Below are 27,507 nucleotides of genomic sequence, written 5' to 3' on the forward strand. Positions count from 1 at the left end.
TTGATTTTTTAATTTTTTTTTTTTTTGGTGTCTGGTGGGTGTGGGGATCCAAACCCTTGACATTCTCTGATACTTTGTCCCTTCTTCTGCAACCTCTACTTTTCTAGAATCGAGGCATCTACATGTTCCGAATAAACAATGAACATGTGATTGATGCTACCTTGACCGGAGGCCCTGCCAGGTGAGAGAGGAATGAGGAAGGAGGTATTTAGGGGTCCATTAGGTGGCATTCTGGGGTAGGCCAGCAAGGAACCAAAATTGTCCCAACTCAGTTGCCAGACATCCCTGACTCTGTCCCACTGCCCAGGTACATTAACCATTCCTGTGCCCCTAACTGTGTGGCGGAAGTCGTGACATTTGACAAAGAGGACAAAATCATCATCATCTCCAGCCGGCGAATCCCCAAAGGAGAGGAGGTGAGTGACAAAGCAGCTCCCTTTCTCTGCCATTCCCTAGGAGCTGGGTTTCAAGGCCACTGCCCCCAGTTCAAATCTTCTATGACCCTCACCCCTTCCTCTGGGGGCTAACATTGATTCAGGCTTCTTCTCTTTCCAGCTGACCTATGACTATCAATTTGATTTTGAGGACGATCAGCACAAGATCCCCTGCCACTGTGGAGCCTGGAATTGTCGGAAATGGATGAATTAAGAAGCTTTGAGGCTACCAGGCAGGGGAGTCCCCCCACCCCCAACCTCTTCCCTGAAAGGGATGAGGGGGAAGAGAGGTAGCAGCCAGAGCCAGGACCCAGGGCTGGGGCTGCCGGCTGACCGGAGCCCCTGGAGTAGGAGGCTGGGGCAGAGGGCCCTAGGCCAAGCCCACCCTGGGCACCAGGGACAACCCTCTTCCCCGCCACCGGCCCTCAGGCTGGCATCTCTGCCCTCAGCTCCAGGAGGGGCCAGGCAGAAGCAGCCATTGGGCATCTCAGGTTTGAGGGGGATATGGGCCGGGAACTACCCAGAAGCATCTGGGAGGCAGCAGGGAGTGGGGAGGAGGATGTGTGGCCGGGCCTCACAGCCCTGCTGCTCCCACCGACCTCTCCAGCCCAACTCAAGGCTGCAAAGAGACTTGACTAAGCTTGACAATCCCAAAGGCTGGGTCCCACACCTGGCCCTGCCTGCCGGGTCCTGCCCCATCCTCTGCCCCATCCCCTTCCCTCTCGATCTGTCTCTGTCTCCCTCTTCTCCTCTATGTTTCTGTCTCTCTATGGGTTGTGTTTCCTTGTTTTCCACTCTGACAAATGCAACATGAACGGGAAAGAGGCGCCCAGCTGCCCAGTAGGGCAAACTAGGCAAGCCGGGCAAGGAGACCCCGCACCCACACCTACCTCATTTAAGTGTTGGATTTTTTGCTGTTTTGAAATGTGAGACCCTCTCCAAGCCCCCTACTGCCCCAACCCTCTCCCCCACCTCACTGCCCTCTTCTGAGTGGGTGGAAGGGGGGTAGGAGGAGGAAGAAAAAACAACAACAAAAAATCCATTTTTATTTTTAATTATGGGCATGGTATGGTGGTTGAGGCAAATGATGATGAAGATTGGGGATGACTGGCCCCTAGTTGCTCTAGGACTTCCTTCTCCATCTGGACATGGGGGCAGGAAGGGTGTGCTAAACCTAGGACCAGGATATCTCCCTCCTGTTTTCCCAACCCCATCATGAGCCCATTTGCCCTCCAGCCTCTGGATGGGGTGAGTGGGGGGTAGGGTGAGGGCTATCCTTGAGTGGCATGCCCATACCCAGTGAGGCAGGGTGTGGCCCGGAGCTCCCACTTTCCCTCAGTCACCAAACTGCTGCTGGTCTGGTGGGAAGGGGTGGTGATGTTGGGGTGGGGGAGCTTAGTGTCAGCGCGGGGAGGGTGGGGGGTATTTATCTATTTATACATGGGATTGTACATAGTCTTGTGGGGCATGGGGGAGCCGGCTGGAGGTTAGAACCCTCCCCTCTTCCCCCACCTCCGAGGAGAGCAAATGTAAAACTACTAATTTTTGTGCTTTATATATTCTATATAAATATATCTATTTTCTTTTTACAAAACCAGTTTATAAATGGTAGGGGGCGTGGGGTGGACACATGGAGCCCCCCTTGTGGGGGGGCCCCCTCCATTACCCAACCTACCGCCCTTTTCCTTACCCCCCCACCCCCACCCCTTGGCTGTGACTGCTGTAAGGTGGGGATATAGAGGCTGGGCGATTCCCACCCCCCGTTATATAGTTGGGCTATGTTCTAACGCACAAAAGTGAGCTGACCCCAGGGGGAGCCAGAGGGTGATGGGTTCCCTGCCTCCTTTTCCTTCCCCTTTCTGCCCAAGCTTGTGCTGCAGTTAAACCTCTTCCTGGGGGTGGGTGTAGGTAGGGGGCGGGTGAGGCCCCAGACCCTTGTCTGGTAGGGAGCCGTGGGGATGAAGATGAAGCTATATGCAGTTCTCTCCTAGGGGCTGTGGGCAAAGGGCATTTTGTAATTAATATTTTCAATTATCAAATGTCTGGAGTGTAGGGGTGGGCTTGGTGGTGGTGGATGGGCGGGCCTGCTAGAGGGGGAGCACAGTCACTGTTGTGATTTTAGGTTTGTTTTTGTTTTGTTTTGAATTTGGGGGGTTGTGGATTGATGGGGGTAGGGAGATTTTTTTTTTTTTTTAAAGCTGCTTCCTCAACTGTCTCAAGCTGCAAATGTTTAAAAGAACACCCCCCACTCCCACAGGAACCGCTGTAATTAAATCAGACAGTGGGGAAACTGGGCTGCTGCCCCCAAAGCCACAGCCCTTGGACGGTCCTTTTCCAAGAGCAAAAAGGTCTAGGCTACAGGGAGGGGGAGATTGGCTCTTGTGAGTCAGGCTCTTCTGGTTGGAGCTTGGGCCCTGGGATTGGGAAAAGGGGATGGGGCAGACTTTGTAAGCATATGCTAGGTATCTGATAGTCCTGTAGAATTTAGTGAAGAAACCTTATACAGTTTTTAATTTTTATATAAACTATAACTCAGATCCAAGCTACAAGGTTGGAATTTTGGTTGTTGGTTTTTTTTTTTTTTTTAAATACCCTGCCTGTATAATTGCATCAGAATTCCCTCCTCCTCACCCCCCACCCCGTGTTTGTATTTTGGGTTGGTTTACACTTGCACATATTCAATTTTCAGTTTTTCCCCTTTACATTCTTCTCCCCTCACCTCCAGGACCCTCCCTCTTTTTAAAAAATAAATCGCTGACAAGTGTGAATCCCGTGAAGACTTTATTTTGTGTTGTGTGTATCCTGTACAGCAAGGTTGGTCCTTCGTAACAACGGATGAAATGGTTCCCTTTTTAAAACGCCCTCTCTCTCCACCCCCAGCGCCCCTGTCCTTGGCATGTTTTGTATCAGCGATCATTCTGAACTGTACATAATTTATGTTGCGAGAGGCAAAGGGCAAGTTTTGGATTTTGCTTCTTCCAAGTTTGTTTTTAAGCGACAAATAAAAAAAGAACATTTTAAATACAAGCGGCTCCGTCCCGTGACCCTCGCCGTCAGCCGGCTCCGTGAGCTCCGCGAGGACCCGGGGGAGGGCGGTTACCCAGCCCAGGCCACCGCCGGAAGGGTGTGTTCCCCGCCTTCCGCCCTCGGCTTGCGTCTTCCGAGGCGTAGGCGGAAGTGGCGTCGCGGCACCGGACATGGGGCGGGGCCTGCTCCCCGCTAGCTTCCTAAAGCTTGCGAGCCGAGCCGGCGCCTTTTGCAATGGAAACGGTGAGGATCGCGGGAGGGCGGCGGGGGGCGCTGTGGAGACTGAGACCCCCCCCCCGTTAGGAGACCGGGAGGGCTGGGCAGGGGCTGACGCTGCTGTCTAACAAGTAGCAGCCGGGTGGGTGTCGCGTCCCAGGACCCTGCACCTTCGCTCCTTCGCTCCTTCGCTGGGCGCATCTCCTAGGTCTGGGCCGCGCCCGTGCCCTCAGCCCGAGCGGACACTGACTCCTAGCTCCCTCCTTGGAGCCCCTGTACGCTCTGGCAATCTCGGGCCTGCTTTCCTCTTAGCACCTCAAGCCCTTTCAGAAGTTTGCTTGAGAGAGCGAGGCTGTGATGTGGCTTTGCTAGCTGAGGAAGGAGAGTTCGGTGGGATCCTGCTTGCAGGTAGCTCCTGGACGCTGGTTGTGTGACTGATCCCTGCAGTCCCTTGCAGGAGGGACATCTGAGAGACTTTCATACCACCTACAGCGAATTCACATTCCCTTAATAAGACCGGGAACGAGGGATTCCACGAAGGAGGGAATCTTTCAGTGTTAGAGGCCGCCGTGTCCCTTGGACAAGTTTAGGTCATGCCCTGCTCTGCGACTCTAAGCAGGCGTGTTGGCACAGCTCATTCTTGGCGAGCAGGCATTGACCAATTGTGGCAGATCCCTGTCACCCTCCTACAGATGCTGCAGGTTGCCTGCTACATGTTTGGACCCACTGTCGCTCTCAGGATCCTTTTTCTAGCACGCTGGAACCCTTCCCATCCACTTCCCTCTCCACAGTTTTTTGTTTGTTTGTTTGTTTGTTTTTAAAAAGATGACCGGTAAGGGGATCTTAACCCTTGACTTGGTGTTGTCAGCACCGCGCTCACCCAGTGAGCTAACCAGCCATCCCTATATAGGATCCGAACCCGTGGTCTTGGTGCTATCAGCACGGCACTCTCCCGAGTGAGCCACGGGCCGGCCTCCCTCTCCACAGTTTTTAACCACGTATCCTCTGTCAGACAGAGTAACTTTTCCCATCTTGGTTTTTTATCATTTGTTACTGTAGTTGTGTAAGGGCTGCAGGTTCACTTTTCTTTGGATCATTTACATGCCCAGAGCAATTCTTTGCCACACCCTTTCTCTACCTGCAGAGAGTGGTGTCTCAGGTTATAAAGAAGAAAACAGACCATAGTGATAATGTGATTTGCAATTGGTCACTCAGACAAGGATACCTACAGAGAATTTTGAGCAGGAATAAAAGGTCTGATTCCATTAAATTCAAAATAACATATTACTTGTTACTTACTTGTAAACATATTTTGGTTTACAAAGCATTTTTATATAAAATTTCCAATTTAGCCCTCACACTTTATGTACTGGATTAGGCTCTGGGGATAGAAATTGTTAAAAAGAAGAAAAATGCTGGTAACGCTTAGGTTCAGGGTTCAATGCCTGTACCTACCAGCCACCAAAAAATAAACAAATAAATAAATAAGAAAAAGAAAACTCCTTTGAGAATGCTCAGTCTAACTGGAGTGGGGGTGAGGGCAAGCCAGTAGCAGCTGTTCTTTAAGGTAAACTGTAATAAATGCTGTCATCTAGATGCAGACAAAGGACTGTGAGAGCATAGAGGAGGGAGAAATTACTGTGTACCCAGGAGAAGGCACTGCAGATTGAGAGAATGGTGTGAGCAAGGACAGAGAAGTTGGGGTGAGCCAGTGGCTTGATATTACTGGAGCTTTGGAGTTTGGTCACAATGGGAGAAAAGACTGGAAAAGTAGGCCAAGATCAGGTTGAAGGTATTGCATACCATGCTAAGTTTGAATTTTGTTTTGTAATAAGGGGACCCATGGAAGATTTATGAGCAAGGCAGTGAGTTTGCTTTAGCAGTGTTCTTAACAGCTTTCTGTAGATGGACTGAGCTGCTTCAGAAAGTAGTGAGTTCCTGGTTGCTGCAGACGAAAGTACCTTCCAAACCTGAGATGCTTTGGTGAGAGAACTTGTGAAGCATGGAAGATAAATTGAAGAGGAGATAGATTTGGGACAGGGAGACCAGTATGGAGAATGTTGCAGAAGTGAGAGGTAAAAGCCTAAATTAAGGCTGTGAAAATGGAAAGGAGAGAAATGGGATTTGAGGCATTTTTGACATATCAGCTTAGCTGATACATTTTAAGGAGAGTGGAGGAATCAAGACTATAGTTCTAGGTGCCTGGGAAGACAGGGATGCCAAAAAACAAAGATGGGACCCACAGTAAGAATAATAGGATTGGGGGAACAAATGTTCTGTTTCATATTGAAGCATTTGAGGAGATTCTGTGACATCTGTGGTTGTCAAACAAACAGTTGGAAATGTGGATCAGGAGTTAGGAAGAAATTGTGAGTCTGTGTGTCAGGTCTGGCCTCTGTCTCTGTAATAATATTTTGTACTTATGTAGTATAGTGGTGCTTTCTAAGGTCTCCTGTATTATTAAAAGTAGAAAGGAGTGGACATAATTCTCCCTCTCATGTGGAGAAACAGGCAAAAAGACAAAGTCATGTATTCAATTGTGTCTGAATCTCTTATGTTGGTATCTATATCTCTATTTAGCTATGTGCCTCTTTTCTCTCCCTGTAACTTAATCTTAGGTCTCTGTTCATATCAAGGTGCATCATTATTACAGAATTAAAAAACAAAACAGTTGTGAATTATATGCAAAACCCAAGCTATGAAGTATGGGGGATACAAAGTATAAGATAGTTCTAGGCTTCCAGGAATTTATAATGGGTTGGGATAGATAATGAACAACATAACTGTAGCAAAGAGCAGTAAGTATCATATAATGGATATAGAGGTAGCTTTTCTGTGCCTTTGTATAAATCTTTGTGAGACTGTGGTATGCCATGTGTGTATCTTTACTGCTGAACAGCCCTCTCTCCCACTTATAAGTGATGAGGCTGTTGTTCCGATAGCCTTGCCAAAATGTCAGGCCAAGTTGATAGTCTTATGCAGCCCAAAGAGGAGAGGGAGATTATCCCTCTTTCCCCCTGCCCTCTCTCCTGGCCTTTTAGGGGAGGGAAGTTTAGGGCTGTCCTGCCAACTTGACCCTCTTTGCCAGCTGATATCCCAGGTTCAAGCCAAGGCCTTTAACTTCACTTTACTACAGAAGCTATGGAGATGAAGTAAGGCTTTTTATGTTTGTTTGAGGATGTTACCCAGAGCAAATGGAGGCAAAACTGTTGATGCCAGTGGATGAAAGTTGTCACGATCCCTCTTGGGTTCCTAAATAACAGTGAAATTTCCAAATGGTCCCACTTGAGGGAACACAGAGATGGTTCTGAAGGTTTGTCTGTATTCAAAGCACTCTTTAATCTCAGGCTATCTTGGGAAAGGAAACTTGGAAAACCAGCATTCCCTGGGCTATGGCAGCCTTTGACTCACTAGGGTGCTGAGACCCTATTTCAGAACATTTCTTGCTCTTCATCTACCCTTCAGCCATTCAAGCTTTGGATGTTGGGTTGACAGTCAGCTACTGAGAACCTCCCCAGATGTGGCCCTCTCTCAATGGTAAGGGGTATATCTATAACTTTAGGGTCCAGAGCTATGCTTAGTGAGTGTTTGGGGAAGACAATGTTATCTCTTTGGCTTCCTTGTTTTGATAAAGTAGATCTGTGAGAGTCTGTGGGGCCAGCCCTGAGCTCAGATTTTTTAGTCTTAGCTTTTAAGACCTAATGTTTCATTAGGCAGTGAGTATATAGGAACATAAGCTTTGGAAGCAGACAGATACCTGTTCAAATCCCTTCTCCACTCCTTACTAGCCATATGATCTTGGGCATGTTGCTTAATGTCTCTTGACCTTTAGTTTCCTAATCTGTGAAAATAAGGCTCATCATAATATTTACCTCAGGATTATTATGAAGGTTAAATAATTCTTCTGAAGGGCCTTATAGAGCTTTAAAGGAAGTTATTACATTAGTTCACCAACCTTTCCCTAATGTTGCTGGGCTGAAATGGATGGAACCTAGGTTAAGCTGAATTTATGTTTCTCTTGTCTCTCTAGGTCACTTCTTCAGATAGCTCCTCAGCTCTGGAAAATGAGCATCGTCAAGGTAAGTTTACTGCAGAAAGGAAACTGGGCATGAAAACCATAGCCTGACACTAATTTGTCTTCAGCAATGCTTTTGAATCTCTTCTGGGATTCCCTCTGGGAAAGTCAAAGCGGGGCCAGATTGTGTACCAAACCACAAAAATCAGAAATAATAGTTTGGCAAGATCACCCAGGAATAAATCTTGGGCAGAGGGGATGATTAATATCTTCATTTATCAAGCCACTTGAGGGAAGTATCTGAGGTAAAGGGAAAACTTCCATAGGCAACTCTGGGCTGGCTAACCATGCTTTAGAAGTCCTTGGTATTTTCTGAGTAGTACAGAAACAGTGCCACAGGATTTTATCATCCCACAAGCTCACTAAAGCCACTGAGTGTACACAAATTATGGAAAGACCTTGAAAACCTTTATTTGGAAATAGAAGCACAAAACCTCTAAAGTCTAGGGCACAGGAGAAGACAATTCCAATGTCTGCCCATATACTTGGTTAGTATGGAATAGTCTAACCCTAGGCCATGTAGAAAGAGGCAAAGCTTACAGGCATCTCTAGTAAAGGATTTTGCCCAAGAATATTCCTAGCTCTTCCCAGGACATGTTTATGGCAATAGGGGTACACACTTTCCCAGAGGATTGAAATATGGGCTGAGTATAGACATTAAGAGGTAGTATATTGGATCCCCGTACTGGCCAGCTGCCAAAAAAAAAAAAAAAGTAGTAGTATAGTGTCAAAGATTCTAGGACATGTTAGGGGCCTGTGAGTTCTTGACAAGAATTAAAACATTTTTTGTTTTCATTATATTGGTATCCAAAAAAGTTAATATAGTCATATTTTGAATTATCTTGATGACATCATAACTGAGTACTATCACATTATATCAGTGCCTGTTTTGTGTTTCTGAGTACATTTGCATTAGCACCAAGGCAGGAGCCAGAAACTCAAATTGTCTACATGGACCAAGCAGTGAGGTGGACTACATATGACTGTGACAATGTGTAGATCTTGTGTCATATCTAAAAGGAGGCAGCAACTATCCAAGTCTGGTCAATTAAGATCTGTTTTTGCCAGATCTTATTTTGAAAAGAAACTGAGAATTTCGATTTTTCTGTAAATCTCCAGAGTTTTAAAACTTGGCAACAGTTTTAAATTATTTTTAAAACACTGGGAAAGCCAAATCCAATATGTTTGTGGGCCTGTGGCCTAAAATGGTAGTATTTAACGATCAGTGTGGTATATCTTCAATTGGTATCTAAAGATGTGTTCTTGGAAGTCTGTGAGTTCTCAAGTTTGAAAAACAATGCTAGGCTTCCAGTTAAAGATGGAAGATTAAATAAATACATCCACCTTCATTTCTTCACAAAAAGCCCTAAAACCACCATAAAGTAATTTTTTAGAAAAGGTACAAACCCATCAGGATAGGAAAAACAGTAGAAAAGACAATAGCAATGATTATTGGGAAACTGGAAAGCAAACAGAAAAGTAGTGAATGACTTAGCAGACCAGAGAAAACTGAGTTATAGCCAGCAGGGAGGAAAGCCAAGAAGCACTGAAGGTCTAAGAAACAGTCACAACCCAAGACTCCCTACCTCTGTGAGTACAGTTGGGCAACTCCCCCTCCCAACTTTGGCAGAGACTGGAGGTCTGGAGAGGAACTCAGCCACAGTTGAGGGCTGAGGTACTGTACTAAAAACAGGAGCATGAATTGAACTAGACTGGATGACGAGTCTCCAGCCCTCTTCCCCCCGTTCAGTTTCCAGAATGCTAGCAGAAAAGACTTCACCCTCCAAGCACAAAATTGAATAATAATTCTCTCTAGAATCACCTTGAGGGAAAAGTCCTAAAAAAAAGTACTGAATGTTCCCTATCTTAATAGCTCATAGTCAACCAGGCTCACGTACACACTTAGAGCTTCCAGTCAGCTTTTAATCCTCTGCTGTTAAGATATGGTTTGAATCCTCCTTTAAACCAAGGATTACCAAACATCTCAAGAAAGCCTCTATGAAAAAAAGTCATCCAAACTGTCCCCCTACCCCACTCCACATACGCCATAAAGAAACAAACAGAAGAAAGCAACTGGGGGGAAATGTCAATGTACAGAGAAGAAAACTTTGTTAATTAACATTAATATATACTTAGGTAAAAGAACACATTTCTACCACAAAACAAGCATAGGATTCAACTTTAAAAAAGAATTTTCAGAAAACAAGAGGTCTTGGAAATTAAAATTAAAAATATAATAGCAAAAATTAAAAACCCAGTAGGAGGTTTGGAAAATCAAGGTAAGGAAATCACTCAGAAAGTTGAGTTAAAAAATCAAAGTAGGAAATAGGGGAGAAAAGAAATTTTTGAAACAGCAACCCTCAAAAACAAACAAAACCCCCCAACCTTAAAGGATCAATCTAGGAGGTCCACTATTTAAATAATATGAGTTACAGAAAGAGAAAGATGGCAACATAGAGGGAAGGAAATAATCCAGGAAATAATTCAAGAACATTTCCTGGAACTGAAGGACATTAGTTTTCATATTGAAAGGAGCCATTGAACATTCACCACAATGAATGAAATTGGCCCACCCAAAACACAGTGATCATGAGATTTCAGAATGCTGGAAACAAAGAGAAGATCTTATGCGTTTCCAGAGAGGAAAAAACAAGTCACATACAAAAAATCAGAGTTGCCTCGGACTCAACAACACCAGCAGCTAGCAGGCAATGGAGCAATGCCTTCCACATTCTGCAGGAAAATAAATACCTACCTAGAATTCTATATCCAGCCAAATTATAAATCAAGGATAAGGGTAGTATAAAGATATCTACAGGCTGCAAGATCTCAAAAATTTTACCTCCCATGCACCCTTTCTCAGGAAGCTACTAGAAGATGTGTTCCACCAAAACAAGGGAGTAATCAAAAATGATGAAAGCATGGGATACAGGAAACAGGAGCATCAATACATGAGAGATATGAAAAGGGCCCCCTGGCTGGTAATGAAGGAAGACCCCAGATGACAGCAGTGCACACAGGCACATCAGCTCAGATTGGAACAGGCAGAAGGCTCCAGAAAGACTTCTTCTGGTAGTTTAAATTGATAGAATATTTAATCCTTCTGAACTTGAAAGGAAATTTAAACAAGTGGTGAAGAGTTTGGGGGTTGAATTGTTTATAACTACTATACACAGAAAATTAAGCAAACAAAAGGACAAGACCATTATTAACTCCACAGAAAACCAAGTTCTGAAAGAACGAAAAAAAAAATCAGAGTTCACTATTTGGCTTAGTACTGAATAATGAATATTCAGTCAAATGATTTCAATACTATAGCCAACATTATGGTTTTACTCCTGGAAGAATCAGGGATGGGGGAGGTGCATGTTTGTGATGGTAGGAAATAGAACTAAAAATTCCCATCTTCCTTGATAAGAAGATAATAGTTAATGCCCCACAATGAAAAAAAAATCAATGTTCCAATATAAGCAAATTATTTAAAGACATCGAACTAAGTATGAAAGAGGTGAATGTGCTCATCTTCAGGGAGAGGTAAAACTCTTTGACCCTTCAAACTGTGTGCCTGTATAACTTTGGTTAAACACACACGCACACGCACACGCACACAGAAACTGGCGTAGGACTTAAGAGCATGAACTTTGGAATCAGGTAGATCTGGATTTGAGTCTTTCTTACCACTTACTAGTGGCGTGACCTTGAGCAGTTTATTTAGCTACTCTATACCTGTTTTCTCATCTGAAACATGAGGACAGTACTTACCTTACAGATTTGTTGTAAGGATTAAATGATGTAATATTTTTAAATACATGTAACATAGTATGTAGCACATTCAGGCTATTACTTTGGGAGGTTGATTCTCTAGAGCAAACAAAATCACAGGAATAGAAATGTAAACCTAGCTAGGATCTCCCACTTGTCTAGAGTGGCTGGAATGATTTCTGATTCACAGGATCATTCCAGAATGAACCCTCAGGGTGTTTTGGGCCAGGTTGATTGAACACTGGGTTCCACCTTAGTGTTGATGAGAAATGGTCTAGCTTGACCATGACTTTCCCATCTACAGGTCTTGGAAGAATTTTAAGAAGCTTACTTGGTTTTTCATCTTCCTTGAGAAAAAAGAACAAGTGAAAATGTGCTAAATAGATGAAAGTCCCTGCACAGGCCAGCTGCCAAAAAAAAAAAGGAAAAACTTGGGTTAAAGAGAAAAACTTTTAGATGAGAACAGGTTAAGGAGAGTTAGAGACTTTCTGTTTTAGACAGCCTTCTTTTACCTGAGGAGCTAACTGATATAGTGTTACCTGGAGATAAGGGTTGGATGAAATAGTTTCTAAGGGGTTTACTCAGGTTTTATGGAAATAATAGGAATAAAATGGACAGAATAGGGGGCATTATAAAATATCATGGGAGTTTTTGCATGGAAGGAAGCTACTAACTATCCCACCCTATACAGAGACCCCAGAATCCAACAACAGTGTGTATACTTCCTTCATGAAGTCTCATCGCTGCTATGACCTGATTCCTACAAGCTCCAAATTGGTTGTATTTGATACTTCCCTGCAGGTAGGTGAAATCCTTTTTTCCCTTCCCCCTTCCTTAGAGTCTCTAGTTTAATACCTCTCATCCTATCTCATTCTAAAGGTAATATCCTCATCCTTCTATGGGGTTAGTCTCATGGTATCCCTTACATACCCAATCCCTGTTCTTTTTTACAGTACTTTCCCCTCTGAATTTCCCTTTATGATTATTACTCTCTTGGCTACAGGTGAAGAAAGCTTTCTTTGCTTTGGTGACTAATGGTGTACGAGCTGCCCCTTTGTGGGATAGTAAGAAGCAAAGTTTTGTGGGTAAGCAAAAGTTTCTGGAACATAGTATTATTGGCATCTTTTGCTGGGCAGGGAGAGCAGCTTTAGGCAGTGCTGAAGGCTCTTGTCTTGGCCTCCAGGCATGCTGACCATCACTGATTTCATCAATATCCTGCACCGCTACTATAAATCAGCCTTGGTAAGGAACCTTAGCCCAATGACCAAAACCATTTTCCCTGCCCAAAGTCCCTCATTCTCATTTTTTTTTTTTCCTCTAAGCAAGCTACAGGGGGTTAATGAAGCAGGGAGATAAGTCTCAAATTATGTTGCTTCGGCTTCCAGGTGCAGATCTATGAGCTAGAAGAACACAAAATAGAAACTTGGAGAGGTATGTAGAGAATTGGGGGATGTAAAAGGATAAAGGGATAAAGAGTTTCTTGGGAAACACTTTTTCATGGTGGTATTTTTTGAACCATCCCTTTTCCCTTCAGAGGTATATCTACAAGACTCCTTTAAACCACTTGTCTGCATTTCTCCTAATGCCAGGTGAGTTCCAGCTATCCATTTGTCCAAAAAGGGGAAGAGCCTTGCCATCAGCATAGCTAAAGCCGTAGACAACCAAAGATCCAGGAAAAGAGGCAGAAGAGAGAAAGGACACACCTCCTAACAAACATACACACTCTTTTTAAGTCTGGTCTTCACACTGCTCCCCTCCCCTAACCACCAGTTTCCCTGTTTATAGACATACCCTATGGAGCTATTTAATCACCCTCAGTTCCAGCAGTATGGAACTTATTATACCCCACCTTCCCACAGCTTGTTTGATGCAGTCTCTTCATTAATTCGAAACAAGATCCACAGGCTGCCAGTTATTGATCCGGAATCAGGCAACACCTTATATATCCTCACCCATAAGCGCATCCTCAAGTTCCTCAAATTATTTGTAAGTATTCCTCAGCACAGTTCTTATTTCTTATATACCAGGTTGGAGGGGTATCCAAGAGTGGTTTGGGGGCCTTGAAACTCAAACCAGTGGTTCTTTTCTCAGATCACTGAGTTCCCCAAGCCAGAGTTCATGTCTAAGTCTCTGGAAGAGTTACAGATTGGCACCTATGCCAATATTGCTATGGTCCGCACTACTACCCCTGTCTACGTGGCTCTGGGCATCTTTGTACAGCATCGAGTCTCGGCCCTGCCAGTGGTGGATGAGAAAGGTGAGAGATTGGGGAGAAGGAGAGGGAGGGCTCCAGGGTGGCTCTGGGAAAATCTGCTTTCCCCTCTGCTCAGCCAGGAGAGTGATTCCTTGTGTGGGGTGAGCATTGGATGCCAGATCCTCCTTGCTGAGCTGCCTTTGTCCCCCTAGGGCGTGTGGTGGACATCTACTCCAAGTTTGATGTTATCGTGAGTGATTGTGGAGGGGCTGGGAGGTAGGGAAGGGAAGCGGGTGCTGAATGTGGAGAGGGAGAAGAAGGGAGTCTCTTTTGTGATGTAAGGGTCTTAGAAGCTTCTAAGCTTTCAAATCAAATTTGAAAAGGAATTGAATGAGCTGGGCATGGCTTATGGGCATGGCTGACAATTGCCTTAAATCCCTCTGGTGAGGTTGGGTGGATTTAGGGTTTGGGGGCTGGCTCCCTTGCTTCCCTGCAAGCTCCTTCCTCTCTCTCCCCAGAATCTGGCAGCAGAAAAGACCTACAATAACCTAGATGTGTCTGTGACTAAAGCCCTACAACATCGATCACACTACTTTGAGGGTGTTCTCAAGTGCTACCTTCATGAAACTCTGGAGACCATTATCAACAGGCTGGTGGAAGCAGAGGTAGGGAGGCCAGTGATCCTAAAGGAGCTGGGGTTGGGGGAGAGCAGCCTCAAAAGTGGGGTTTGGCAAAGAGGGTAAGAGCTGAGGAGTGGGGCTCAACCTATCTTAGCTGGCACTAAACATTCCCCTTCTCCCTTCTTGCTCTGTGCCAGGTTCACCGACTTGTAGTAGTGGATGAGAATGATGTGGTCAAGGGAATTGTATCACTATCTGATATCCTGCAGGCCCTGGTGCTCACAGGTGGAGAGAAGAAGCCCTGAGGCAGGGGAAGGCAGCACCAGGGGATGTGCCACACTCACTACCTGCTGGAAGCTCTGGAAATGAGATGAAACTTTGGATGAATTGTGACTCTGTTCCCTGCTCAGGAGCCCCCTACCCTTCTATCTGGGAGCTAAGGGAGGCATGGGAGAGGAAGGAGAATGGATTTTTAGCTGCCCTTACCCTCACACATACACTTGAGAAAAATGTTCGGCCTAGCCAATTCTAGACCCTGTCCTCTTAGATATAGCCCCGTTTCTGGCTAAACTGTAGGCTCTGTGCCCTGCAGGCAAATTCTGATCTCTAAGAGATCCCCAGACCTCACCCTGCTTTTGCCTCTATCTCTGCCCCGACTCTACCCTAAGATAATAGCACAACAAAACTCCATAGAGATATTTTTATTCATTCTGTTTCATGCTGTACGGAGGAGGCTGAGTCCATTTAGTGACATTTCTTCCCATAATGTGAGTGGGGAGGAGGGCCTTTGGGTTCCTGTGCTGTGTGTATGTAAAGAGAGACGGAGATTAGGTGGAGGAGGAGGGCAGAGTAATTAGCCAAGGTTATTACTTTTCATGGCAAATCTAAATAAATGACAAGAATCTCCTCATGGTATTGCAGTGTTTGATTTTTGCAGTTCTCTCAAAGTATTGCTCCAACCTTCCTACTTCATATAGCTTCTTCTACTCATCATTAACAGCACAAATAAAAATAGCACACACACATATATATAACTGTGTCAGACATCATTCTTGGTGCTTTACGTACATTAACTCGTCTAATCCTCAGAACAATAGTAGATACTATTCTATTTTTCCAGATTAAAAGAAAAAAAAACAGGCACAGAGAGGTTAAGTAACTAGCCCAAGACCACACAGCTAGTAAAAGTAGAGCTAGAATTTGAACTTAAATGGTCTGGCTTCAAGGTTTATGCTCTCTACCACTACACTATACTTACTACCTGTCTAATTCTTTTATAACTCTTCCATACCCCATTCCCTGTATTTCCCCTTATTATGTCACTTTCCCCTCTGCCTGGACCATAGCTGGGACCCAAGGAAAATCTTATACCAGCCAGCGCAGTGTTATTACACCAAGGTTAAGGGTTTGGATCGCCATACCAGCCACCTGCCAAAAAAGAAAAAAAAAATCTCATAACAGTGTTAGGTCTCCAAAGAGTAGAAAGACTGAGGGTCTCTGGGCAGAGAAACCTGCCACTGTCATCAGCTTTTCTTAGGGAAGGTTGGACTGTGTTTAGATTTTGCTGAGCTGGCACTATCTTTAAATATATAAATCCTTTGCCTTACTTCCAAGGTGAGAATGAGGTGGAGAGTGGGGAGTGGGAGAAGAGCAGTACTATCATCACCCCATCAGACTCGTTCCCCGTGCTGAAACCCATAGACCAAAACACTAGTCAGCACCAAACACAATAAGGACTGCTAGACTGGGTTATGAGCCACATTCTGGGTACCATCTCACTATTGCTTTGCAGGCATGATAAACTTTCCCATCCAAGACAGGAGCAATTTCAGAGTAATTCCTTACCCCTATCCCCGTTGTACCTCAGCCTTCTGGTGAACCCTCAGCCATACCATACTGATTCCTCCAAACTAGGTTTCCTGATGGGACACAGGGGAAAGCATCAAGGCACTTGTCAGAGCTCAGCCTTCAGTGCTGCATTATGGCTGTGGAGAAGCCCCTCCTGCATTCACCTCCTCACAGCTCTCACAGCACATTCCGAAACTTGGGAGAGGGAGGCTCCCAACTTATTACATTAGAGCATGTTTATGTGTGTGGGGGTGAGTGCATGGTGGAAAGGCCAGATGTCTCCTTATGTCACATTCCATCATGAAAGAGGATTTGTTTAGGGAGGAGGCAAGGGCTTTAAGAAGCCTTAGGACTTGGGTGGGACCCAGAGTGGAAGGAAGCACCTTCAAACGAAGAGTCATCAGCATAGCTGGTAGGTGATGGAATCAAGGGGGGTGAAGTGGATGGGACAAGGGATACTTGGGTTCTCTCTAAAGGTCCATGTTAGGGAGCAGGAGGCCCGGGTTTTGTTGTGCTGCTTCTCGGTAAGTCTGTCTCTGCCCTCACAACAACATTTCTGGCTCCTATCCCCTTAAAAAGAAGGGTCTGTCCACAAAGGGCTTCATGTACTTTAGTGGAACAAACTGGGATCTCTTGCTTCTCCCATTTTTCCCTAAAACCCAATCAGTCTCAGAGCCTGAGGATGGAGCTGAGGGAAAGACAAATGATAAAATGTGGGAGACTTACAGGCTTCTATTCTTACCTATTTCTCTCAGTAGAGTCAAATTATCCCCTCTTCCTGAGGAACAATAGTCATACACACTCTCTTTCCCCCTCCCTGCCATCCTTCCCTCCACTGGAGCTGCTGCCATGGTTGCCAGGCATGGTTGCTAAGTCTCTGCATGGAAGGGTTGGCGTGGGCTGTGCTGCCACTAACATTACCATGGTGAATCAGGGGACACCTGGCATAGGCTTAGGGGGAGGGATCATGTGGATGTAAGCAATAACCCCCCAAGAAAGAATGAGCCCAAGAGGTGAGCATCTTGAGCATCGCCTCAGAGGGGGGCTGAGTGAACTAGGCATTGTGGTGGTGGTGGTGAGGGAGAGCTCTACACTGGGAAATAGGGGCCACTTTTACCATTTCAGTTGCTACAGGATTAGTTTTGCCAGGGAAGCCCCCCATTCCTCCTCCACCCCCCTCTGTAAGGGTGCAAGTGCATAAGCACTCTATTCTGTCCTCCATAAAGCTGGGTAGAGCTGTGTGGGCACACTGTGACCCTGAAAAGCTAGCTTCTGGATTGGGGGGAAGAGGCTGCTGCTGTGGGAGGGCTCCATGATGTCCGAGGACAAACATCTAGAATGGGAGTGGTGGGGCAGCTTGGGTGGCCAAGACAAACTCCTGTGTCCTGCTGCTCCAGGAACCCTGGGCTACATCACTGAGAAGGTGAGAAGTTAAGGGTGTGGGGGTCACCCATTTCCAGCTGGGGGAGGCAGCTCTCCCCCAAAGTCGCACAAAAGCTTCATGAAAGCCACCACCTCCTCTCTCCACCACATGGAAGCTGGTTACTCATCTCATCTCTGCACCCGAGCTCCACTGCCGCTAAAAATAGCCCCCCAGCCGTGGGCCAGCCCCTCCTACACCCCAGCCCCATGGAAACCAGCAAAGAGTGGCAGGCAGAGACCTTGAGTTCCATTCTCACCACTCCCTGTCGGGGAAACTGAAGTCCGAAGTAGGAAGTCAGGGGCGGAACCTTGGTGGTCAGGCAACCTGACGAGCAGGAGAGTAAAGTGTTAAAACGACAGGAAGGTTGAAGAAATGGGGGCGGGGGAGGGGGACACTGTCAGCTTGGCAAGAATCATAGGCCCCTCCCCCGCCCACTCGCGCGGGTCCCATCAGGCTTGGGGGACAAGAGCAGTGGGAAGGGGCGTCCAATCCCCAGCCGCAGGGGGCGGCCGTGCACATGGGGGAGGTAGCAGCTCTGAGCCGTCCGCGCCGTGTCACATGCGCGCGCACACACACAGACAGGCACACACGTGTGCCCGGGTATATATAGTTCCCAGTCCCTGGGCCCGCCGCTCTGCAGTGGGCACCAGCTCCCTGGGCTGGGAGGGGGCTCCTGGGGCGGGTGGGAGGGTGGGGGGCCGGGGTGGGGTGGGGCAGGATGCTGGATGGACCGCTATTCTCCCAGGGGCCCGACAGCCCCCGGGAGCTCCAGGATGAGGAGTCTGGCAGCTGCCTCTGGGTGCAGAAGTCCAAGCTGTTGGTGATTGAAGTGAAGACTATTTCCTGTCATTATAGTCGCCGCGCCCCTTCTCGACAGCCCATGGACTTCCAGGCCAGCCACTGGGCCCGCGGGCCCCAGAGCCGCACGTGAGTGAAGGAGGGGTGAGGGGAGGAGAATGGTGGGGCGGGGAGTGGGGTCCGGACCTCCAAGCAGGCACCAGCAGACACAGCTGCTCCCTGTACTCTTTTCCACACCTCCCTCCCCCACCCACCCCGAGGGCTGGGGCCTGACTCATCCATCCCGAGTTGTTTGGGGGGACAGGAGTGGGCGTGAGAAAGGGCAAGAGGTGAGATGGGGCAGACACTGTTAAAGTGTGCATGGAGAGATGGCGAGGAGTTCTGCTTCGATTCCAGCCCTAACATATACGCACGTGCACACGCGCACACGGTCACACACGCCCCTTCACATGGCTGCCCCAAGTGGTCTCCAGTGCTCCCAGCTCCCCGGACCTTGGCTCCCTTCCCCCATAAACTGCTCACCTGGGTTCCTGCTCATTGTCCCAGGTGTGGGCCGCGCCCGAGATCCCCTGAACCGCCGCCCCGCCGGCCCTGGCCCTCCAGGGTGTTGCAGGAGGCGACCAACTGGCGGGCGGGGCCCCTGGCAGAGGTCCGAGCCCGAGAGCAAGAGAAAAGGAAAGCGGCGTCGCAGGAGCGGGAGGCCAAGGAGACCGAGCGGAAAAGACGCAAGGCTGGAGGGGCCCGACGGAGCCCCTCGGGTCGGCCCCGCCCGGAGCCCCGCAACGCCCCTCGGGAAGTCCAACCTGAGGGGCTCCCAGCTCGCTCAAGGCCGGAGCGCCTCGGGCCCGTGGGGCGAGCTCCCCGCCCATCCGCACAGCCACAGAGCGACCCAGGGGCGGCGTGGGCGGGGTCCTGGGGAGGCCGGCGGCCGGGGCCCCCCAGCTACGAGGCTCACCTGCTGCTGAGAGGTAGTGCCGCGATTGCCCCGCGACGCCGCTGGGACCGGCCGCCACCCTACGTGGCTCCGCCTTCCTACGAAGGCCCCCACAGGACCTTGGGGACTAAGCGAGGCCCCGAGCTCTCCCAGGAGCCCGCCTCATCAGCCCCAGCTCCGACCCCGGCCAGGACAGAGGGAGGGCGCACGAAGAAGAGGCTGGATCCTCGGATCTACCGGGACGTCCTCGGGGCTTGGGGTCTCCGACAGGGGCGGGGTCTCTTGGGGGAATTCCCAGGCTGTGGAGCGGCAAGAGCAAGGCCGGAGGCCGGCAAGGGGGCCGCGGAGAAAAACCTGGGGCTGGCTGCTGCTGGCCTGAACAGCGGTAGCGACGGCCATTCCCAAGCCAAAGCTACGGGGACCCCAGGCGCGGAGACAGCTCCTGCGGGGTCTACGACTGCGACTCCCAGCCCCCCGCGTCCTGCTCCCAGGTCCAGGCACCACCTCAGAGGCTCAAGGGAAGGGAAAGAAGGAAGAGAGCAGATTTGGTCCCCCAAATGCTGGATTCCCTCCCCTAAAAAGCAGCCTCCCCAGCATAGCCAGACACTCCCCAGACCCTGGGCTCCAGGAGGCACTGGATGGAGAGAGTCCCTGGGTCAGAGAGAGGGGGCAGGACCTGAGACCTTGAAGGGTTGGAAGGCGACCCGCCGCGCCCACACCCTGCCCCGCAGTTCCCGGGGCCCCGCTCGTGGAGAAGGCGTCTTTGTCATTGATGCCACGTGCGTGGTGATACGGTCCCAGTATGTTCCGACCCCTCGAAGCCAGCAGGTGCCGCTTTTTCCCTCTCGGGTGCCGCGCATTGCGGGGGATGCCTCTGGGCAACAGAAGCCCGGCAAGGAGGAGGGCCAGGTGGCCGCGGTCGTCCCCTCTCCGTGCCAGAAACTGCTACTGAGCAGTCGCCTTGTACACCAGCCCGGCTGCGGGCGTGGGTGTGAGGCCGAGGGCGGGAAGCCGGTGGGCCCCTCCCTGGAGGAGCGCGCCTCCCGCATCTTGGGGCTCCCGGTCGGTGAAGTAGACCTGCTGGACGCCCCCACGCAGCCAGGTAGCTCGGAGCACCCAGACTTAGGCCCAAGGGCTTCGGGAGGGGCAGGCAACGTGCGGGGCTCGGAAGTGACGGCTGTCCCGCGGCGCACCGGCCGGGGCTGGGCGCGGACCCCCGGGCCCTATGCGGGGGCCCTGAGGGAAGCCGTGTCCCGCATCCGCCGCCATACCGCCCCGGACTCGGACTCCGACGAAGCCGAGGAGCTCAGCGTCCACAGTGGCTCCTCTGAAGGAAGCGACACAGAAGCCCTGGGCGCATCCTGGCGGAAAGAGAGGACCCTGCCCGGGGTTGGGAACATCCAGCCCCGGGAGGACGGGAAGAAAGCGGAGTTGAGCGACAGTATCCGAGAGATTCTAGATGCCATCAACCAAACCGAGGAGGCCCTCTTCCGGGCGAGGGACACCAAGGGGACCCCACAGGGAAATAGGGAGAGGCAGTGAGAGGCCCTTCTTGTGTTTGTGTCCCCTGACCCATCCGTCATTGGGCCTACTGGTCCCCTTTCTTCCCCACAAGACTTCCTTTGCTTCTCTTTTCCTTTTATCCATACCCATACCCGTTCCCATATTTGAAATAGAAATGAAAGGAAAGGGAACATATGGCCATTCATGATTTTGTTTCAGGAGAGGTGAGGGTGAGCACCTGCTTTAATGCCTGCTACATTCAGGGCACATAGGTGAGGTCTTCAGCAGGGGCTGGTGCTCTGGGTGTGGAGCTGAGCAGAGAGGCCTAGCTGGATCAGGGAGGTAGGAGGGTGACGTCTGGGCAGGGGGGAGGTGATGGAGAGGCTTCAGACTAGGCCACAGAGTGACCAGGTGACAGAGGGGTTCTTGGCAGAAAAGGAATGTGTCCAGAAGCAACCAGCAAAGCAGGCAGAGGGTTCACTTTGGTGTCATAAGTCTTGGGTTTCAATCCAACTCTGCCACTGACTTGCTGGTTGACCTTAGGCCAGTCGCTTTCCCTCGCCAAGCCTCCAGGTCTTCTGGTGTGTAAAATGAGAGAGTTCTAAGGTCCATCCTTCCATCCGTGGTATTTTGGGATCTTTGGGGAAGACTTTATCTCATCAACCAGCCAAGAAAGAGAGTTGGGAATGAATGAACAAAGTCTGAGGGTTCCTGGATGGCCTCCTTGTTACCTGCACTCATCCTCAATTCAGGAGACTATCCAGGGTTTGCAGAAGAGCTGAGTAAGTGGGCAAGGGGCTTTTATCCCAGCCTCCCAGGTTTGGGGGCGCTCCTCAAGGCAGGGCAGGATAGTGGCCCCATCACTGCCCCTGACCTGTGGTGGTCGGAGCTGGGGACGGAAGGCAGCCAGTAAATCATCTTGGGACCTCTTTAGGCCTTCCTCTTTTCCTCCACCCCAATGTCCCTTAGTGGTACTCTGAAGCATGACCACGATTTCCCAGGTGGTATCGCCTACTTGAAAGAACCCTGAGAATTTTTGGCGTCGCTGCCTCTTCCAGAAACCAGCCAGGCAAGGAAGAAGACTGGTTTCAAGAAGCCTGCACGTGTGGGGTGTGATACTCGCTGTAGCCACTACGGGGCGCGCGCAGGTCGCGGATTTCCCAGGTTGCTGGTCTCTGAGTCCCCGCCGTGCTGACACTGCTGGTTAATCCGATCCCTAGTTACCGCGCGCCTGTCCCTCGTCTTGCCGCCTCCAGCCGTGCGGGGCCGGGAGCAGGTCTCCGGCCTCCCAGACCTCTGGAGCGCGCCGAGCCCCTCTTTGTACTCATCCATGCCAAATGGCTTGGGACTCAGACACTGAAGTCTTTTTTTTCTCTCCGATCCTGGACACCTTCTCTATCCCTGCTATTTACTAGCCATGTGAACTTGGACAAATCACTTCACCTCCCTGAGCCTCAGTTTCCTCATCTGTCAAATGGGGGTTTATAAACACCTACCTCGCAGGGTTGTTGTGAGGATTTAATGCGATAATGTATGTAAAGCGCCTTGCACAGTGCCTGGCACATAGTAGGCGCTCAATAAATCTAAGCTTCCCTTTAATCAGCCTTAGCATCTTCCTTTCACTGACCCTTTCCCCACAGTGTCCCTCCCCCAGGGCTCCTCCTCTCCTTCCCGCTCGGTGTGAGGGGGACTCTCTTTTTTTGGTGGAAACTCCTGCCTCCCCCAGCCGGGATTCTCCCTTCCTTGCCCCCCACCCCACCCCTGGCAGGCTCTTCCCACTGCCCCAGCACTCTACCCCCGCCCCCCATTCCGGGCAAGGGCTGAGTCAGCCCGGGTAAATTTAGACACCGCTGGCAAGGCAGGCGCGGGGGCTTGCCCAGACCCAGTCGCTGGGTCCTGGCCCGGCCCCGGCCCCACCTCTACCCCCACTTCCACCGAGTCCCGCCAGCTCCAACTCCTGCTCAGAGTTGAGATCCCCTGCTCCCCTCTCGCACCACTTATGGTTTTAGTCTCCAATTATCTCGACATCACTCCCTGCCAGCACCCAGAGAGACTGGGCAGGACGCTGAGGAAGGCAAGGCGGCCTGGGAGGCCTCTGGACCCAACCCGAGCCCCGGCTGGCCTTCATTCAGTGGAGGAGGGTCTCCTCTTTGGGTTTCTGAACCCGAGAGGAGAGCATTGGTCAGAACTACCCAGGAAGCTCCATCCCAGAACCTGCCTGGTTTCAAGTTAGCCCTTGCTGGAAGAAGTAAAGGCAGTGGGGGTTACCTAGGGCAGATATCAAAGGTTCCTGAGGTCTGCCTCCATTCCAACTACAATTCTAACTACTGAGCATTTACTGAGCACCTATTAGGAACACAGCACTGGGCTGGGCTCCAGGAGAGATGAGTAAGGCCTGCCTGACAACAGGGCGAAGACGAAAACACACGAAAGATAGCACTGAGCAGTGAGTGTTAAGTACTATGAATCAAACAAAGAAGGTTGTATAGATTTTATGAGACCAGGGAAGTCTCCATGGAGGAGGTGGTATCTGAGATAGAATTTGGTGAAAGGGCATTTCAAGTAGAGGGAACAGCAAAAATAGGGGCATGGATGTGGGTAAACAGGGTATGTTTAGCAGATTACCAAATGGTCTGGTTTGACAGCAGTTGAGAGAGCATTCAGGGGAGTTGTGGAAGATAATATATGAGTGAAAACTGAGGCCAGGTTGGAGTGAGCCTGGTCTAGCCGAGGAGTGTGTGTCTTAGACCTCGGGTTGCTTAGGAAGAGGATAGACTTAAGGCTAGGAGGAAAATTGAAGAAGGCCAGGGCAGTGGTGACAGTATCTGCCTGGATTTTGCTACAATCCAGGGGCTTCAGGGCTCTGGGACTGGTAGAAGAAGTGAGCTGCATGGGATAGTGGAGGAGCTGGCCCTCTGCGAGTGAGCTCTGCCATGCTATCTGAGCCCCTTTGAGGATGTACACAAGAGGCCAGTTTCTAAGAGCTCACTCACACTGCTACCATTGTCAGAGAACTGGGGTAGTGTTGTGTTTAGATCATGGACTCTGGGGCCAGGCAGCCAGTGTTTAAATCTTGCCTCGGGGCTGGCTGGTTAGCTCAGTTGGTTAGAGCACAGCCTTGTAACACCAAGGTCAAGGGTTTGGATCCCCACACTGGCCAGCCACCAAAAAAATAAAATAAAATAAATAAATCTTGCCTCTACCTCTTACTAGCTGTGTGACCTTGGGTAAGTTACTTAACCTCTCTGTGCCTCAGTTATAAAATGAGGTTATTAAAAGTGCTTTTCTCATAGGATTGTTGGGAGGATTAAAATATTCAGTAAGGCTGACTGGTTAGTTCAGTTGGTTACAACATGGTGCTGATAACAAGATCCAGGGTTTGATCCCTGTAATGGCCAGCAGCAAAAAACAAACAAACAAACAAACAACAAACAAACAAACAAATCCAATATGTAAAACACTTAGAACCATCCCTGGTGCACAGTAAGTGATATATAAGTGTTAGCTTTGATTAGTATTTCACTCTAGGGCTATTTCATTAGTATTGGGCTACGGGAACAGGAGGAAGGGGAAGGGAGAAGTAGAAGCAGGGGAGGAGGAGAAACAGGCAGCCAGGTCGAGAGGAGAGGAAAGCCCTGGGGTAGATGGAAACAGCCCCCTGAAGGGGTGAATGGTATAATGGGAGCATTTTGGGGGTTAGGGTGTCAGTGCAACACACTGCTTCCTTCAGAACTTCCTCCATCTTTGCCTAAAGATAGAGTCAGCACCAGCTGCTGAAGTTCTGGGGAGAAAGGGAAAGAGAGAAGGGGAGGAGTGACTGCAGGTCTGGGGGCAGCCTCTGCTGAGCCATATCTCAGACTGGCCCTGCAGGGCCCTGTGGGTGGGAGGCTGGATGCTCCCTGCTGCGAAAATGACTTCTAAATCTGGCTGTGTCTGCCAGGGAGGCCACAACCACCCCCCACCTTGGGACGGCCTCGCTGGTCAGGAGTATGGGCAGCAGACACAGGACGATGTGGTCAGTTTGGGGCAGCAGACCTCAGGTTAGTGCAGGACCCTACTACACTCCCAACAGCCAGGTTCTTCCCAAGGAAACCCCTTTCTGCCCCCCATGGAGTCCATTTAATGTGGTTTAAAAGGAGCCAAGAGTCTTCTCCCTTTTTCAGACTCTCAGGAGAGCCCAAGGACTTCTCTAGATAAGCCACAAGTGGGTAAAAGAAACCAAGCACCAGGCCATAACTCTGGGACTTCAGAGAGTGTCAAGGTCAGGAGTGTGAGTGTGTATGTGTGCGAGGAGAGGACCAGGAGAGATGGCTGAACATGAGGATGCAGGAAGTGTGCGAAGTGGGTCAATGGGGAAAAGAGTCAGCATCCGCTCAATAATCCATTTGTTCACTCATCTTTTAAACATGTATGCCAGGCCCTAGAGACACAGAAGAGACTCAGGCACACTTTCTGCTTTCAGGGAGCTCACAACCTATGGTGTGTAGGAAATAGGGGAGGAGATGTGGGAAAGAAAACCCACAGAGTCGTCATCACAGTGCATAATATATGTTAAGGAGGCATTCCTGAGGAGCCAGGGGAATATCAGGGAAGGAGCAGCTCCCAAACTATGACTTACAGGCAGTAAGAATACATCCGGGCCTCTGGGAGACAAGTTGCTGAGGGTGCACACATTAGTAAAGGAAGGTTCATCCTGGATGCTGTCCCTGCCTCTGCATGTCCTGGCATGGGTTGAGCTCCCTCCCTTGAAGCTCCTTGTACTACATAGCCTTTTGTGAGTCCTTTTGTGGATGGAAGCTCCATCCATCCATCCATCCATCCATCCATCTATACATCCCACCTGTCCATTTATTCATCTGTCTACCAATCCATCTATCATCCATCTGACCTTCCATCCTTCTATCTATTTGTCCATCTACCTATTATCCATCCATCCATCCATCTACTCATCATTTAATGAAGGTATATGATGTGCCTAGCTTAGTGCAGCAAGTGATGCCAAGGTGAAGAAAACACAGAACCCACATCCTCAGGCAGCTGGAAGCCTAGTAGGGGGAAGAGTAGCATACACAGATATGAGACAGCCAGTATGTGCTGTTAATGAAAGCCCTACCAACAAGGTGCTTCAGGAGCTCAAACAGGCAAGGCCACTCTGCCAAGGGAAATTAAAAGAGTCTTTATGGAGGAAGGGACATTTGAGACAGATTTCAACAGGGCGAGATGTGGAATGGGTGCATTCCAGGGTGTGGGCAAAGTTGGGGAGGTAGGAAAGCACATGGCTTTCACAGGGAACGGAGGCACTGGGGAATGCAGAAGTGCAGAGGACTGTGGTCCTGGAAAGAGGTGTGGGAGCCACATCATGAAGTGTTTCTTGAAAGCAAGGATAAAGCAAGCTTTAGTGAGATGAATTGAGGGAGAGGTGAGGGATAGAGAGTTTTTAAGCTGGAAATGTCCTAGTGCTTTCTCAACTCCTATAGAATTATTTTTTCTGCTGTTTGATTAGGACCCTTGTTGGTCTTGTTGCCTTGTGGAGTCCTCTGCTGGACCATGAGCTACTCAAGGGTTGCGACTTTGATTTAGCTCTGCATCCTCTACAACCTTGGCACAGAGTAGGCTCTCAGAAAATGCTGGCATAAGGAAAGAACAAATGATAAAACGGTGCCACAGGAACAATGGCATGGCGATGCAACCGATATATACGAGGAGGGGTGGCTGTTGCCTGGTGTGACTGCCCCCACACCTGAGACATGACCCTGCCCTCTTTGTTGGGGTCTCTCCAGGAGCTCTCCCAAGAGGCACCACACGGTGGCGCTGTTCCTACTGTAGCTCTGAGTTCTGCTGGGTTCTGCTTAGTGTTTCAGCTGGTGAAGTGCCCATCCAAGAACTGTCCAGGAATGGCTTAGACATCGCCTTCCAGCAAGTACCGAGGGAACGAGGAGCCCGAGTGCAACTGCGGAAGAGAAGAGTCGACAGACTCCAATCTTAATGCAAGTCCAGGCCTCATCTGTCCATCTATTCATTTAACAGTAGCTACTACGTACCAGGTACAATGTTAGGCTCTTATAAAAACAACAGTGACCAAGACAAAGTTCCTACCCTAAAGGATCTCACAGTTTAGTCCTGCCCAAATCTTCCTTTCTTATATCTTTGTCTTTCTTTCACACACAGACACACGCATGCATGCACGCACACACACCTTTTTCCCAGGGCCAATCCTCTTGACCTGGGAAGCTGTCTCCACTTGAAATCTGCTATTTGGCACTGCTCGCCCTTCCAAATCCAAGTATCTCCCTGAGGTTGCTGCATGACCACATTAGTGTGACCCGTGGGAGTGCTGTGACCCTTGAACGTTCCTTGTTGAGATGGCTCCTCTTGCCCTTCTCCTGAGCTCCCTGACAAACCTTTTCCTGTTCTCTCTCCCAACTTCCCCCATCCTATCCACAGCCACTCTGCCAGCCCTGCTGGCTTTAGGGCCCTCCCCGGAGTAGGCCTGGTGTGGCCTACAGCCTCCTAACACCCTAGAGCTCTGGAGGCTACAGGGACATGAGGGTGGATCCATAGGACCCTGTGAGACCCTGGTGCCACCCACCCAGAGATGAGGAGCTGGAGAGTACAGAAAACCAAAGACCTCAGAAACATGCCCCCTGTGGCCTAAAGGCTCTGCCAGCCAAAC

At 49.4% G+C, this 27,507-nt stretch overlaps 3 protein-coding genes across 8 annotated transcripts in view; all 3 read left to right on the plus strand.

Annotated features, from left to right (window-relative positions):
- The window catches only part of KMT2D (lysine methyltransferase 2D), a 37,723-nt gene extending 35,932 nt beyond the window's left edge, over positions 1-1,791 (plus strand). For all 5 annotated transcript variants that reach the window (XM_063076198.1, XM_063076196.1, XM_063076194.1 and 2 more), the window contains exons 53-55: positions 108-181; positions 308-416; positions 556-1,791. In XM_063076198.1, coding sequence (XP_062932268.1) covers positions 108-181; positions 308-416; positions 556-648 — 276 coding nt within the window. In that variant the 3' untranslated portion in view covers positions 649-1,791. The remainder of the gene's footprint in view (positions 1-107; positions 182-307; positions 417-555) is intronic.
- Positions 1,792-3,610: 1,819 nt separating this feature from the next.
- On the plus strand, positions 3,611-15,243 carry PRKAG1 (protein kinase AMP-activated non-catalytic subunit gamma 1). Of its 2 annotated transcripts, none has more exons than XM_063074640.1 (12): positions 3,611-3,704; positions 7,708-7,756; positions 12,206-12,315; positions 12,518-12,599; positions 12,698-12,756; positions 12,900-12,945; positions 13,049-13,103; positions 13,374-13,500; positions 13,606-13,771; positions 13,921-13,958; positions 14,227-14,373; positions 14,526-15,243. In XM_063074640.1, exons 1-12 carry the CDS (start codon positions 3,696-3,698, stop codon positions 14,631-14,633), a joined length of 996 nt encoding a protein of 331 aa, XP_062930710.1. In that variant the 5' UTR covers positions 3,611-3,695; the 3' UTR covers positions 14,634-15,243. The 2 variants fall into 2 exon arrangements, with proteins under 2 accessions (XP_062930710.1, XP_062930711.1); XM_063074641.1 differs by lacking the exon at positions 3,611-3,704 and adding an exon at positions 7,142-7,214.
- A 3,074-nt stretch (positions 15,244-18,317) lies between these two features.
- Positions 18,318-22,422, plus strand: DDN (dendrin). The gene is made up of 2 exons (XM_063075332.1): positions 18,318-18,526; positions 18,944-22,422. The coding sequence occupies exons 1-2, from the start codon at positions 18,318-18,320 to the stop codon at positions 20,871-20,873; spliced, it is 2,139 nt and encodes a 712-aa protein (XP_062931402.1). The 3' UTR covers positions 20,874-22,422.
- The last annotated feature ends 5,085 nt before the right edge of the window (positions 22,423-27,507 follow it).

This window comes from Cynocephalus volans, chromosome 12 (genome assembly GCF_027409185.1).
Source record: "Cynocephalus volans isolate mCynVol1 chromosome 12, mCynVol1.pri, whole genome shotgun sequence".
Taxonomy (NCBI): Eukaryota; Metazoa; Chordata; class Mammalia; order Dermoptera; family Cynocephalidae; genus Cynocephalus; species Cynocephalus volans.